The 15,320-nt window shown below is 31.2% G+C and overlaps 4 protein-coding genes across 4 annotated transcripts; 3 read left to right on the top strand and 1 right to left on the bottom strand.

Annotated features, from left to right (window-relative positions):
• The first annotated feature begins 683 nt into the window (after window positions 1-683).
• Window positions 684-1,140, top strand: LOC123298449 (cuticle protein 12.5-like). Its single transcript, XM_044880448.1, has 2 exons — window positions 684-755; window positions 821-1,140. Exons 1-2 carry the CDS (start codon window positions 744-746, stop codon window positions 1,025-1,027), a joined length of 219 nt encoding a protein of 72 aa, XP_044736383.1. The 5' UTR covers window positions 684-743; the 3' UTR covers window positions 1,028-1,140.
• Window positions 1,141-2,933: 1,793 nt separating this feature from the next.
• LOC123297406 (pupal cuticle protein C1B-like) lies at window positions 2,934-3,438 on the top strand. Its single transcript, XM_044879052.1, has 2 exons — window positions 2,934-3,032; window positions 3,099-3,438. The coding sequence occupies exons 1-2, from the start codon at window positions 3,021-3,023 to the stop codon at window positions 3,318-3,320; spliced, it is 234 nt and encodes a 77-aa protein (XP_044734987.1). The 5' UTR covers window positions 2,934-3,020; the 3' UTR covers window positions 3,321-3,438.
• A 1,782-nt stretch (window positions 3,439-5,220) lies between these two features.
• Window positions 5,221-5,707, bottom strand: LOC123297405 (pupal cuticle protein C1B-like). Its single transcript, XM_044879051.1, has 2 exons — window positions 5,615-5,707; window positions 5,221-5,548 (listed from the first exon to the last, which is right to left on the bottom strand). The coding sequence occupies exons 1-2, from the start codon at window positions 5,624-5,626 to the stop codon at window positions 5,327-5,329; spliced, it is 234 nt and encodes a 77-aa protein (XP_044734986.1). The 5' UTR covers window positions 5,627-5,707; the 3' UTR covers window positions 5,221-5,326.
• Window positions 5,708-13,863: 8,156 nt separating this feature from the next.
• LOC123297407 (pupal cuticle protein C1B-like) lies at window positions 13,864-14,395 on the top strand. The gene is made up of 2 exons (XM_044879054.1): window positions 13,864-13,969; window positions 14,036-14,395. The coding sequence occupies exons 1-2, from the start codon at window positions 13,958-13,960 to the stop codon at window positions 14,255-14,257; spliced, it is 234 nt and encodes a 77-aa protein (XP_044734989.1). The 5' UTR covers window positions 13,864-13,957; the 3' UTR covers window positions 14,258-14,395.
• The last annotated feature ends 925 nt before the right edge of the window (window positions 14,396-15,320 follow it).

The following is a 15,320-nucleotide window of genomic DNA, read 5'->3' as shown; positions in this document are numbered from 1 at the left end:
AATAAATTACATGCAAATCATATAGGATATCAATCGTGATGTGAATGCGAAGGCGTTTGCCGAAAAATTGAAAGCCTATTTTGCACCTCTGGACCTATCATTTCTTTAAAAATGTAACCAAGGATGACATATTGAATACAAAAAAAGATAAAAAAAATCCTAATGTTTTACAATAAATAGATATCATTATAGAGTTAGAGCCAGCGCCTGCCAGACATACGTTAAAGTATAAAAGCTGAATTTTTTTTTGCGTATTCTCACTGGTGTAGGGACCAATCTTTGGGGGCTACAAACCTTGACTAACGGTTTCTTCGGTAGGTAGCAGGTAATCAGGGGTGTAGTACCCGAGCTCTCTCACGTTAAAGTATAAAAGCTGAAATTCACACAGAGTGTTCAAATGACCATTTTTTTTATGAATTTATTATCAAAATCCGGTAGATTTACTCAACTACTATAAAAAAAGATTTTAAATGAACGATTAAAATGCAAGTTTAAAATTAGAAAATTGTTCATATATTTATGCATTGATTATTGATTAGACATAAAATTATAACATTGGTGGTGTTCCTTAATTATATATTCAAAGATTTACATTTTATTTCCGGGGGCATTTTTTTAAATCATCACAAAAAATGTTCTCCATTCAAAAAAATTTAGTATATAAAGACAATGAGACAAGACAATCCAAAGTAGAAATCAATTGAATTCGCTACCAGAATCAATCTTCAAAAACAATTTTCAATATGTTCAAATTTGTAAGTAAAACGTCTTAGAATATTTATTTTCCATCATATAAATTTTTTTGTTTTTGTTTGTGCAGATCTTTGTTGTACTTGCCGCCGTTTTGGCTATTGTTGCTGCTAAACCACAATACCTAGCACCAGCTATTTCATATGGTACTTATCCATCTGCATATTCAGCATACGCTGCTGCACCCGCATACGCTGCAGCTCCTGCATACGCTGCAACCGCATATTCTGGATACGCTCCATACTATTCTGGATATGGTACATACCAATATTATTAAACTTTTTGGAAATAATTAAATTAACGGAGTTTGTTGTTCTGTTTTAAAATCGTTGCTTTGTCTTTTCAATGTTAGATTGTAATTAAATAAATTTTGTGTTTATCATTTACAAATTGATTTATTTTATTCATAATCTGTTGGTAGAATCTGGATTTTCGGTTTGTCCTTTTTATCTCGAAAACAAAAGGTTCTATGCAAATATTGGGATACAAAAGTTGTAGATAATTAACTACAATTTTTACAACTTTTTTTTTATAAAACCTTTAGTTTTCGAGATATGATTTTTTTTCTTCTTTTCTTATCGAAATATGACCTTCAATGGTTAAGATTATGGTTAAGAGACGAAAAGAGTCATTTATAAACACTAGCTTGTTTTTTCAAAAAATAACTTAACATATAAACAAGTGAAAAAAACAATTGGCTGAGGAAATTGTTGAAATACCATACATAGACAGTGTTGCTTATTTTATCACATTACACGTACATACATGTCATACATACATAACTGATATTCCCATATAATACATACTACACAATTCGCACAAAGGTGTAAGGTAAATAACATCAACTATGAAAAGTTTGACCCAAAATTAGTGGGTTTAAAAAAAATTCATTCCGATCGGATAATATTTGAGTGTATTATGAAAATGAACTTTGCTCCTTCACATCCAAATTATATCGAATTTTAATAAACCAAGTATGAAACTATACTATTTTTTTGTCATATTTTTCAAATTTGTAATCAAATTTAACCTTTTAAAGTTACTAAGATAGTAGGAGCCTGGTACCAATATTTCGCACAAAGGAGAATTTAAGCTAAATTATAACATTAAAAATGAAAAGAAAATTTAACCTTTAACGTTTCTCTAAAAGTTTTGAAGGTAGTAGGGCCCTGGTGCTGATATTTTGCACAAAGGAGATTGTTGGCTAAATTAGTTTTGAGTAGGATCTTGTGTGACAAAAAAACTCGACCGACTTGAAATGATTTGACTGAATGTCATAAAATTCTTTTCGGATTATATTGACGTTAATACGCTTCGATCGACAACTCAACGAAGTGCATAGCATTGGCCAAACTTTCAAGGGGCAAGAAGTTAGATGTAGATTTTGATATATGGACCTTCCTGACCATTTTTAAAAAAAAACCGGCCCTATAGGTTGAGGTACATAAAAATTCTTCATTTTTGCCTTTTTCGATCTAAAATGATTCGTCTAGTACCTACACACACACACACACTTCTTCTTCAAATTGGTGTTATGCCTTGTTCTAACCATGAAACGTAAAGATATGTTGAAAATTTCGATTTCGAAATTCAAACCCATTACAATAACTTCCTTTATTGGGAAGTTAAAAATTAGGCCTTTTATGGTAAAATTTGACTGGTGCTCGTACATCCTTAAGGATTTTATAATTCAATTACAAACTTAATTATACTTCAGATCATAAACACGGGCAGCATAGGGGAGTTTGTGCTTTTAACAAGTTTGTAATTTTAGAAAAGAAGCTTATATTTATTTAACATTTTGAAATAAAATGTGTTTATGCGTCATTTTAAAACATTTCACAAAAACATATAAATATTAAAAATTGATTTCCTTTAAAGGTGAATGAAATCCTCTATAGATAAAAATCGACTTTTGTATTTCTTACTACGGTTAACCTTCCTTGATATTTCTAAAAAGAGAATTTATGGCAGTAAGCTTCAATACACTTCTTGACAACTGCAACCCGTCCGTTATTCTGTTTAAATGGTTCTTTGTCTTTTTTTGTTTGTTATTTTTTTATCATACGTGCATGCTATTAACAACCAATCAAAATTTAATTATGAAATCATTCAATATTAATACAGGGACATTTTTTATGTTGTTTCTAAAAATGTTATACATTTTAAAATTTGGTATATAAAGACAGTTCGATTCATGAAAATTATATCAAAACTCAATTAACTTTGCTACCACAAGCATCAACAAACAAACAAACAATCCTTTCAAGATGTTCAAATACGTAAGTGCTTTAAATTTATTTATAGTTTTGGTGGAATTCATTTTAATTCTATTTATTACTTTATAGTTCGCTGTTGTATTCGCTGCTCTTTTGGCTGTTGTTGCCGCTAAACCAGGTGTAGTAGCACCAGTTGCATACACTGCTGCCGCCTACCCAGCTGCCTACTCAGCATACGCTGCCCCAGCTCTTGCTGCATACACTGCTCCAGCCGTTGCTGCTTACAGTACTCCATACGCTGCATACTCACCATACTATGCTGGTTATGGTGCTGCCTACAGATACTACTAGGAAGATACTTCTGGACTTGGACTCAACATTGTTATGATATGTTCTTACCATCGATAATTCGTCATAATTTTAAAGTAATTTATATTTGCTGTATATAAATATCGTTATGATTTAAATATAATTGTTTTTACCTTATTTTCTTTTTTGGTGTCTTAAATAACCTTTTGTTCCCATTTTACTTTTATCAATTTTCTGCTGAATCCATTCCGTTTTCGAAAATAAGTTACAGGCAAAAAGTTTATTATCATTTTAAAAACTTTTTCAACCGACTTCAAACAAAATAAAATAGGTTCTCAATTCCACTGTTTTTTTTTTTTTTTTTATGTTTGTTACCTCAGAACTTTCGACTGGGTGAACCGATTTTGATGATTTTTTATCAATTTGAAAGCTGGTGCTTCGCGTGTGGTCCCATTTCGTTTAATACAGTTCTGAACGGCATCATTGAGATGGTTTTCTTATGCAAAGACTTAAATTTGCAATTTGCTTAAAAGTATGCACGACAAGAGGACGAATAACTCAATATCACGCCAACCAACCAACGATGATTCTTTTTTTGTGACAAGTTTTTTTTTGAAGTCGGTTTTCTTTTTGTTAAAATTGTTTTTTGTTTTGTGATTTTTAGTGAATCTGAAGTTAAAACTCCCAAACTCCCAAACTCCAAAGTTTTCGTAAATGAAAACGTTGTAGGTTACACTGAAATGAAGCCACTCACGAAGTTTCGTCAAAGTGTTACTCACGAAACCATACCCATTCTGTACTGTAGACTATATTGTTAATTTATAAAAAAGAAATTCTAAGGAATGAAATTAATTTTTGAGGGTAATTTCTGGTCTTACATGATCGACTAATTCACCCCTGCGAGTTGCGTCACTAACAATTTTACAATTCTGTGTTTCTGATTTGCATTTTGCGGATGAAATGAAATTTCAAAGATCGCTTAGTTGTCTTTATAAAGCAATAATTTTAACTTACGGTATGAAAGTGATGTAAGCCATTATGATACAAAGTGGTTCGTAATTTTACTAATAATTTTAAAATAGCATTAATTTCATCAGCAAAATGTAAATCAGAAACATGATAGCTTGTTTCTGGCTTGGAAAAATCATTATTATTTCGGTCAATTGCTTAAACTGTTAAAATCATCAAGAAATAGAAAAAACCAAACAATGTTTCTTGATGAATTTTGCGAAAAGTAGAGAGAATTTTTTTTAATTAATGTGAAAAGTAAAAGATATTTAACAAATAGGCTATGAGCACTACTGCATTTTCAGTACCTATGCCAGTAGTCACTCAAAATGTTTGACACTTTGAGCAACAGTAATAACGACTGGGCGTTTATTAATGGAGCTTTAAGTTTGAGACGAAGCACGGTATAACTAACTCAAAAAATTTAAATGGTATATGATTCAGAAATCTAACAATGAATTTAAATACGCTGAAAAATATAACTGTAAACGAATTGACAAAAGACAGACGAAGCTAGGATTATTCAGGAGCATAAACCAGGATCAAAACTATAAGGTATAAACCAAAAGTCCAAATTCTGGAATAAAAAAGTCAGTAAAGCATTCGTAGGGGTGAATTACTCGATCATGTAAGCCCGGAAATTGTCTCCCAAAATTTAAATTAATTACTCCGAATTTTTTTCGAAAATAGTTATTATAACTGAATAATATTTACACCGACTGAAAAAAATACCACGCCATGATCACTTGGCTTCAATTACTTTCGAAATTTTGCTAAATTCATATATTTAAGTTTTTCAAATGGTAAGTACCAATACTTCAATAAGGAAACAGAATGGATTCAGCAGAAAATTGATAAAAGTAAAATGGGAACAAATAGGTTATTTAAGACACCAAAAAAGAAAATAAAGTAAAAACAATTATATTTAAATCATAACGATATTTATATACAGCAAATATAAATTACTTTAAAATTATGACGAATTATCGATGGTAAGAACATATCATAACAATGTTGAGTCCAAGTCCAGAAGTATCTTCCTAGTAGTATCTGTAGGCAGCACCATAACCAGCATAGTATGGTGAGTATGCAGCGTATGGAGTACTGTAAGCAGCAACGGCTGGAGCAGTGTATGCAGCAAGAGCTGGGGCAGCGTATGCTGAGTAGGCAGCTGGGTAGGCGGCAGCAGTGTATGCAACTGGTGCTACTACACCTGGTTTAGCGGCAACAACAGCCAAAAGAGCAGCGAATACAACAGCGAACTATAAAGTAATAAATAGAATTAAAATGAATTCCACCAAAACTATAAATAAATTTAAAGCACTTACGTATTTGAACATCTTGAAAGGATTGTTTGTTTGTTTGTTGATGCTTGTGGTAGCAAAGTTAATTGAGTTTTGATATAATTTTCATGAATCGAACTGTCTTTATATACCAAATTTTAAAATGTATAACATTTTTAGAAACAACATAAAAAATGTCCCTGTATTAATATTGAATGATTTCATAATTAAATTTTGATTGGTTGTTAATAGCATGTACGTATGATAAAAAAAAAAACAAAAAAAAAAAAGACCAAGAACCATTTAAACAGAATAACGGACGGGTTGCAGTTGTCAAGAAGTATGTTGAAGCTTACTGCCATAAATTCTATTTTTAGAAATATCAAGGAAGGTTAACCATAGTAATAAATACAAATGTCGATTTTTATCTAGAGAGGATTTCATTCACCTTTAAAGGAAATCAAGATAAATATTTGTATGTTTAATTTTATTTATTTTTTAATATTTTAAATTACGCATAAACACATTTTAATTCAACATGTTAAATATAATTTTAAAAGTATAATATAAATAATTATTATACAGAAAGTCCCTTAAATCATCAGCCACACGTAAAACAAAAAAATTTGCAGGAGAAGTTGGTATGAGAAAAATTTTTCAAACCTTTCAACTAAGGTTATAGTGAATACTCGTAGTGAACACTTATTCGATTTGAATATCTGGATATCTGTGGACTGTGTTCTCTAATTAATGTTCTCAAATAAAGCAACATTCACTAAGAATGAAACTGCCAAGGTTGGAGAGATATTCTTGAGATTTTGTATTAGAGTCATAATTGTTTATTTTGAGCAACTTTTCTTAGTAACATTTTGTCAACTTATAAAAAGGAAGGGTAATTTCCCAAAAAAAAAGTGTTTCCAATTGTTTTACCCTGTACATTATTTATGAGTTTTAAATATGCCTACATACTTTTCAGAATAATCAAAATTTATTATAAAAAATGAAAAATCTTTCTTAAAATGCATAATAAAAAAATTAAGTATAGTTACGTCTATCCGTGGACAGGTTTTTTTTTTGTATATATATAAATGAATCCCTATTTTCCAAGTAATCGAATCACTCTTTAGTCGATGTAACAATTCTGCTAATTCTTTTTTTTTTGTGTCAATTACTGTCAGGAAAAGGTTCGCACGAAAGCAAAAAATTAAGGAAGTTAAATGAAACATTAGAAATTTAAGAAAAATATTAAATGCAATGAATGGTGGAAACGCATATAAGTTATGCATTACATTATACCTTCATATGTACTCTCTATTTATTTGCGCTTCCACCATAATTATCAAGAACGATAATTATCACGACAAATTATTTACTGGGAGTGGAAAATTTCTTTATCGACCGTAATTTAAACTATGAATTGGATTAAAATTTGGGATCGATAAATTTCTATATCAACCGTTAATACTCGTAGTGAACACTTATTCGATTTAACCTTCAAAGACATCAGCCAACGTAAGTTCTTAACTAATAATATAGAGTTTAAACTACAAAACTAATTCGTAGCACTGGAGCTGCGTTAGCTAAGCGAATTCCCTGAGTGATTGAAAAAATAACACATTCAAAATTTTATACTTTACACCCCCCCCTGTTATGAACACCCCTCAATATCGAACTTGATCTTTCAAATGCCAAAACCTTGAAACCAAATTTTATTCAAATCGGACTTAAATTGCGATCGCTAGAGAGTTTACGTATACCTACCTATATATACTTATATGTATAAATATAACAATTTCAATGTACAATTTAATAACACCCCCTTTTTGGATTCGTGGTTAAATATAAGAAGTGATTTTATACGATGTTAAAAAGCGACACGTTCATTTTCAGACACCCTGAAAGTTGATCATACCCTGATTTCTATATGTCAAAGGAAACGGTTTTTGATTAATCTTTCACTATTCAAAACTTTCGATATTCACAAAAAAAAAAACGCAATCGTTTACCAAGTAAAAAAGTTTCCGATTCTAGTAAGTAAAAAAGTTTCAGATAACTAATTCACATATAAAGTTTCATAAGTATGAATGGCAATCAAAAAGTATCTATCACAAATACGTACGATACTCTATTTGTTATAAATTCAGAAAATAAAACTTTGGAATTTTGATGCATCCAATATCAACATACAAATCACCTTACCACATATAAATGCATTTTTAGAAATCAATTTTTACTACGAATAAAAATTACATTTTATTGTGTCAAACAAAAAATTATCATTCAATCAAGTGTTCGCGTTATTACAAATTTTAATGAGTTTCAACATAATTTTTATATTTTATTCAATTATTATTCAATATTGTATTTACACGTTTTTGTAAAATAATATTAAGTAAAAAATCATTTTTTTTAAACCAAAATTTGTTTAACAAAATTTATGATATAAAAAAGTTGGCAATGTGGTTGTCGAAACACCACAATCTGAGGGTAGCCCTTATCCAGATTTATTTGACTTTTTTTATGCACATATCCTGGAAGAGTCTTAAAAGGAGAATAAACATTAACATAAAATATAAACAAGTGAAAACAAACAATTGACTGACTTAATTGTTGAAATATCATGCATAGATAATGTTGATTACTCTACCACATTACACATACGTACATGTCACACATACTTAACTGATATCCCCATATAATAATACATACTATACAATTTACGCCTAATTTGCGGGTAAACAGTGATGTTTACGAAAAAATGTTTTAAGCAAAAGTTGTTTATTTTTTTATAAGGAACATTTTTTACATTTAAACTTTTGTTCTATCTATAACGGTTTATAAGATGGATCCTACGAACCCATAGGTCAAGACCCAATTGACTTATGTTGCTCATTTAGGAACTTGACCTCAAATTTTACGTCCTGAGTACGCTGTAAAAATTTCAGCTTGATATCTTTTTTCGTTTTTGAGTTGTCGTGGCCACAGACGGACGGATGGACAACCGGAAATGGACTAATTAGGTGATTTTATGAACTTTTTGGGACTAAACTTAGTATACTTTGCATATTACATATATGCATGGTATAAAAAGTTGGGCACTCTCGCCAAATAATGTTAACGTGGAAATAGAATATTCCAACTTAAATAATCTTACAGAGGAAGATAAACTACGCTATCTGATTCAGAAAACCGGGCTGGATAGTCAAGAGTTGGGTACGTCTCATGATCGAACAAGCCACTCCCTCTCTCATCGTAGAACCCACACATTATTATTGGAAATTCCGCCCATTGATCAAATGATTCCGCCTTTGGCGCTGACCATAAGTTTCTCCAAAGATATGAAATCCATTAAAAAAAAAATGCATCGTCAGGGAATCGAACCCGGGCCGCCCGCGTGGCAGTCGAGCATTCTACCACTGACCCAACGATGCTCTTAAGTATTGAAATGCAAATGTAGCTTGATATCTTTTTTCGTTTTTGAGTTATCGTGTTGGCAGACAGACGGACAGACAACCGAAAATGGACTAATTAGGTGATTTTATAAACGCCTATACCAAAATTCCTCTGTTCCTAAAATTAATATTTTTAAGCGTTACAAACTTGGGACTAAACTTAGTATACCTTGCATATTACATATATGCATGGTATAAAAATTGAGTGAAACATGCGGAATGATCTGCCTTTAATATGACTATTGGACTTCTTCTACCATAATTTAATTAATAAAACAAAACTTCGGTATGGAGATACTTTTGTTTTTCCCCAAGTTTAATAACTTAAGTACTTAAATATTGTAAATAGACCAACAACTTTGGCTAGAAAAACCTTGGCTAGCAAAAATTTGTATATTGTACCCAAACACATTGTGACAAAAGAATTATAAATTAATTTAGTGACGACTAAAGCGTATCCTAAGCGTACCGCGGACGGAATTGGTTACGCCTTAACCAACTGAGCTAATAGGACGACACGATGTAGACTACACTCATAAAACAAATAATAAAAAACTTTTCATATTTTCTGTAAGGAAACTCGATGGAGGTAAATTTACTCGGTTCGGTTCGTTTATCTTGTATTTCTGCCATACATTGCCATTATTTCTTATCTTAGAGTGCTACTTCGATTGATTTATTGATGAGTTCGCTTTTACGATTATTTACTCCTTGTTCTCTCATGATTTGTTATAGCAATATAAATATTGCCCAGCTAAATTTTAAACCGATTACATATTTTTATAAATTTTATTTATTCTTTTTATAAAGATTCATATCACTTATTATTTGACATGAGTATATTTTTACTACTAAAATATTTTTTTAGTAAACAAAACAAACATAATGTGTAGCAATTATATGACGAATATATTATTATTATAATAATTTTTTGACCTTGGTGTTTGATATTATTCTTGTACATGTGTTGAAACACCAGCGTCGAACCACGCCTTTGTTATAAAACCACGTACCTTGAGGTACGGCCAGTGCTCCGGCCCCCAACTTTTTATAAGAAATTTCTTTTATCACTAACATTGTGCATGTATACCTGTTGATGCTCACCTCTATGTAACGTCAAGAATTGTTACACTCAGCGTTCGTTACTTAGAGATCAAAACACGTCTCAGCGAATCCTTTCGTGATTTTCCGAAAATGATGAATTCTTTTATTTTTGAGTAATGGACGAAAAGGCGGTTTAAGGTCGATCTTCACTCATCTGATAACCAGATGAGGTATATTAAACCCTGTATATATGAAATATGTCAAGGTATACTAAGTTTAGTCTCAAGTTTGTAACGCTTAAGAATATTGATGTTATGAAATCACCTAATTAATCCATTTTCTGTGCACATGATAGCTCAAAAACGAAAAACGATATCAAGCTGAAATATAGAATCTATCTTGTGGGGTCGCAAATTATGCACAAATTATATACTATGAAGTATATGGTAATATCAGTTCTGTGTGGCTATCTAAGAGTGACTATCTTTCTTTACTTACATGACGTAAACAATCAAACGATTCCGTAATCAACACTATCTTTACATGGTATTTCAACAATTAACTCTATAAAACTATATAACTTTTATAAAATAATTCAAACATTTAGAAAAGGATAATATTTATACCTTTGCATAGAGGTTGTAAGAGTGGTTTACCTATACAAATGTTTCTGTATTTTTATATAATCGTGGAATATTACCAAAGCTCTGGTTTGTATTAAAATTATGGGATGGTTAATTATTAAATATATAAATTATAAAACGTGTATTATTACAGTAAAACCATGATAGTTTTGAAGAGACGGATGTAATGTCTGTGACTCATTTTTTTTTGTAGTTATAAAGTAAATGTTTTGCGATAGTTACTATATTTTTATACCATGCATATATTAAATATACATAGTATATTAAGTTTAGTCCCAAGTTTGTAACGCTTAAAAATAATGATGCTAGGAAAAAAATTTTGTCATAGGTGTTCATAAAATCACCTAATTAGTCCATTTCCGGTTGTCCGTCCGTCTGTGGACACGATAACTCAAAAACGAAAAAAGATATCGAGCTGAAATTCTTACAGCGTACTCAGGACGTAAAAAGTGAGGTCAAGTTCGTAAATGAGCATCATAGGTCAATTGGGTCTTGGGTCCGTAGGACCCATCTTGTAAACCGTTAGAGATAGAACAAAAGTTTAAATGTAAAAAATGTTCCTTATCATAAATTAAACAACTTTTGTTTGAAACATTTTTTCGTAAACATCACTGTTTACCCGTGAGGGTAATATGCAAAATATCCGAATTATGTTAAAATAAATATTAAACATTGACATTTTAATATAAGGCCATACATTTATTTACAAGTAAAATTTTAAAAATTTGAATATTCCCCGATAAATTTTTGTGGTACGGAACTCTAAACTCGCACTTGAAACGTAACTAAGAACACTCTCTATTAAATTACCCATTTCCTTAGAGCCGTCTCCGAACTGAACCGATTTTGATTTTTTTTCACTTGAAATATAGCTAAGAACACTCTTCATTAATTAAAGTAAATTAACGAAAAAAAAAATCAAAATCGGTTCATTCGTTTAGGCGTTACGATGGTACAGACAGACAGATACACATAGCGGCCAAACTTATAACTTTTTTGGTTCGGGGTTTAAGTATATAAGAAAGCAGAAAAATGGTGAACATAAGGAATGAAATTTTTCGAGTAATGCTTAAAAAATCGAAATTTTTTTAATTACCAAAATTGAAGAACATAAGCCTCACTTTAAAAGTTGAGTTTATTAAAATTTACTACCAGACATTTAATTTACAGAGAAAATTAATTTCTAAAAAATAAAAAATTTTAAAACTTTATTAAAAATTTAATAGTTTCGAAAAAAGAAATCGACTTTGCGTCTTAGAATTGCATCCCCAATCACCATTTTTCTCTTATCGTCTATTTTTCGAGCACACTGTATAAAATTACCTAGAATATATGGATATTACATATACGTTTGATCGAATTGTCTTAAAATTAAAATAATTTTTGCGAATATAATTATAAGCCAAAACATTTCACAAAATTTATTTCTATTTGAATAGTGATCTAATTACCATATAATTTATTTTTTTGTTGACGTAAATTATTAAAAATTTGGAACCGGTTTTTTTGGAAATATATGTAACATTGAATTAAGTATCCGCTAATATTATTTGTCAAAAAAAAGAGGTGTGTAGATATATTTTTATTTTTATTGTATAACGCCACTGAAATAATTTAAATCTTTGGTAACTATACGACAATTTTAAAATATTAATTAATTAAATACTGAAACCCGTTGAAAATGCATCGATAAAATAAAAAATAAGCGATTAGTGTAATAAATGAGATTTTTTGTTTTTCGGCGAATTTAAAGTTACGAATAGAGTAGAGAATACAATCCTGTTGATATCATAAGAGTTTTTCTCCTAAGATTTAGTGAGGGAATTCACATTTGAGACAAAGAGCATTGTTTTAATACCATTAAATAATTAAAAATACAGGGTTACTGATAAATAAAATACAGGGTTATTGATCTCATTGGTCCCAATATCCCAATCCAATCGGGAATCAAATACGATAATGCGTTACATCTCATTGAGGGGTCTTTAATAAGCATTGGGTTCGAAGTGAGTGCACTGCAAAATTTCTAGTCGGGTTTTAGGTAAGTTAGGTTATAGTGGTGGTCCTGGGGTGAGACATACTTAGACCATAGGGTCCGTTGTGATACCGAAAAAGGGTTGGCCCATCCTCATGCACTACTCCATGTACCATTTGAAGCTGTTTAAGAAGTTCATCTCCTCTTTGCAAGTGCTCAACAGTGAAACAAAAGATGAGACATTGTCTCCTCCTCCTCCCCACTATAATAGCTCCTGTAATAGTCGTGATACACTGTCAGACCCAGGCGTTGAGCAGATCCAGTCTCCTGTAATACCTGCAACAACTTTGCTAATAGAGATCCTTGAATTGTCCTCAGACCACACCTTTCATGTTATACCACAAGTATATTCCTCCCTCCATCTAAGATTGGCCCTTTTTAAGATATCCTCTTTAAGAAGCAGCTTGCAGTTCGCAAACGAAACTCCCGGTTGCTTATGATTGCTTGTGTCCGACAGCATTGTGCCATTTTTTGCAAGCTCGTCGGCTTCACAATTTTCTAGAATGTCTCTGTGTCCATATTGTACCCATATCAGGTTTACATTCATTTGCCAACTCATTTAAGGACGTACGGCAGTCCTGAGCTACCTTTCAAGTTAGATAGATTGAGATGAAAGATTAAAGGGCTCCTTGGCTGTCGGTGAAGATAGTAATATCACTGCACCTGAGAATGTTCAGTCTTATACATTCACATACCTCGTGAATAGCCATCACTTCCGCTTGATACACTGTGCTCCGGCAGCCAAAACGATGGATATAAATCGAGATTTACAGAAAAGATTCTACAACCCCCTTTCTTACTATGGCACTTAACTTGTTCGATTTTATTAGCATGAATATTGGTCATCGAACACTCTAAAATATTATACATTTGATATCTTTATTTGACACGATAAAAAAATATTATATGGTCTCTATTGGATATGCATGAAGATGCATATTAAATACTAGGAGTATTTTTTTTAATACAAGGCAGCGGTTCTACCTGTTCTAAAAGCTATACTGACAAAATAGCATATCTATTTATGGGGGTTAACATGAAATTTGTACATTTATAATGTGATTATAAAAAATGATAAATATACATTTTTTTTTCATAAATCGCGGATACAATTTTTAGTATATAAAGACACTGCGATTATTGAGAATTATATCAAAACTCAATTAACTTTGCTACCACAAGCATCAACAAACAAACACACAATCCTTTCAAGATGTTCAAATACGTAAGTGATTTAAATTTATTTATAGTTTTGGGGGAATTCATTTTAATTCTATTTTTTATTTTGTAGTTCGCTGTTGTATTCGCTGCTCTTTTGGCTGTTGTTGCCGCTAAACCAGGTGTAGTAGCACCAGTTGCATACACTGCTGCCGCCTACCCAGCTGCCTACTCAGCATACGCTGCACCAGCCCTTGCTGCATACAGTGCTCCAGCCCTTGCTGCTTACGGAACCCCATACGCTGCATACTCACCTTATTACGCCGGTTATGGTGCTGCCTACAGATATTATTAGGAAATTCCTTCTGGACTTGGACTCAAAAATGTACTGATATTTAATACCACCAATATCTCTTCAAAATTTTTATTGTTATTTATATCTGCTGTATATGAATTTCAATAAGACTTTATTAAACTAAATTTTATTTTTAAACAGGTGTTTTCGTTTATACGTGTTATTAAATTCAACTTCCTGTTCTTACCAATCATCCATGAAAATCCCTAATCTCCAATCTGCCGCTTTACATCATTTAAAATTTATAAAGCAATTTCCATAAAATTTGTAAAGAAATTTCAGATTTAATGCATGGGTAAACTAACTTAATACGCGCCCGCTTCACTGGGCTTAAATGTAAAAACGATATCAAGCTGAAATTTTTACAGCGTACTCAGGACGTAAAAAGTGAGATCAAGTTCGTAAATGAGCAACATAGGTCAATTGGGCCTTGACCTATGGGACGTAGGACCCATCTTGTAAACCGTTATGGATAGAGCAAAAGTTTAAAAGTAAAAAATTTTCCTTATCAAAAAATAAACAACTTTTGTTTGAAAAAAAAAAAACCATTTTTTCGTATACACCACTGTTAGTTAGTTAGTATTATATGGGGATATCGTTACGTGATAGAGTAATCAACACTGTCTGTGCATGGTATTTCAACAATTAACTCACTCAATTGTTTGTTTTCACTTGTTTTTTTTTAATTTCCACCAACTAATTTTGCAGAAATCTATGAAAACATATCATTCAACTACCTTTTTACCATAGAACCAATGTTAAATATGCCTGCTTTTGAAGTCATTTATTTTTTTAAATAATCAGGTAACCTCTTTTAAATTTCAGAATTGATTTAGACTTAGTCCAACTTTACCTAAAAATCAAGCTTTTTATTTAAAATTGCCTTGGTGCTCATACATGCTTAATAAAAAAAAAAGTCCAAAAAATATTTCTTATTCAAATTTTATTCATTGAAAAGGACAATTAGAATCAAATTCTAAATTATTACTTTTTAACAAAATTAGAATGCAATAAGGCGTCCAGCTGGGTAGTATGGATATTCAACAATACGTGGTGCATAGTA

The sequence above is a fragment of the Chrysoperla carnea genome, chromosome 4 (assembly GCF_905475395.1).
Source record: "Chrysoperla carnea chromosome 4, inChrCarn1.1, whole genome shotgun sequence".
NCBI lineage: Eukaryota > Metazoa > Arthropoda > Insecta > Neuroptera > Chrysopidae > Chrysoperla > Chrysoperla carnea.
Note: the sequence above shows the minus strand (reverse complement) of the source record. Positions and strands in the feature narration are given on the sequence as shown.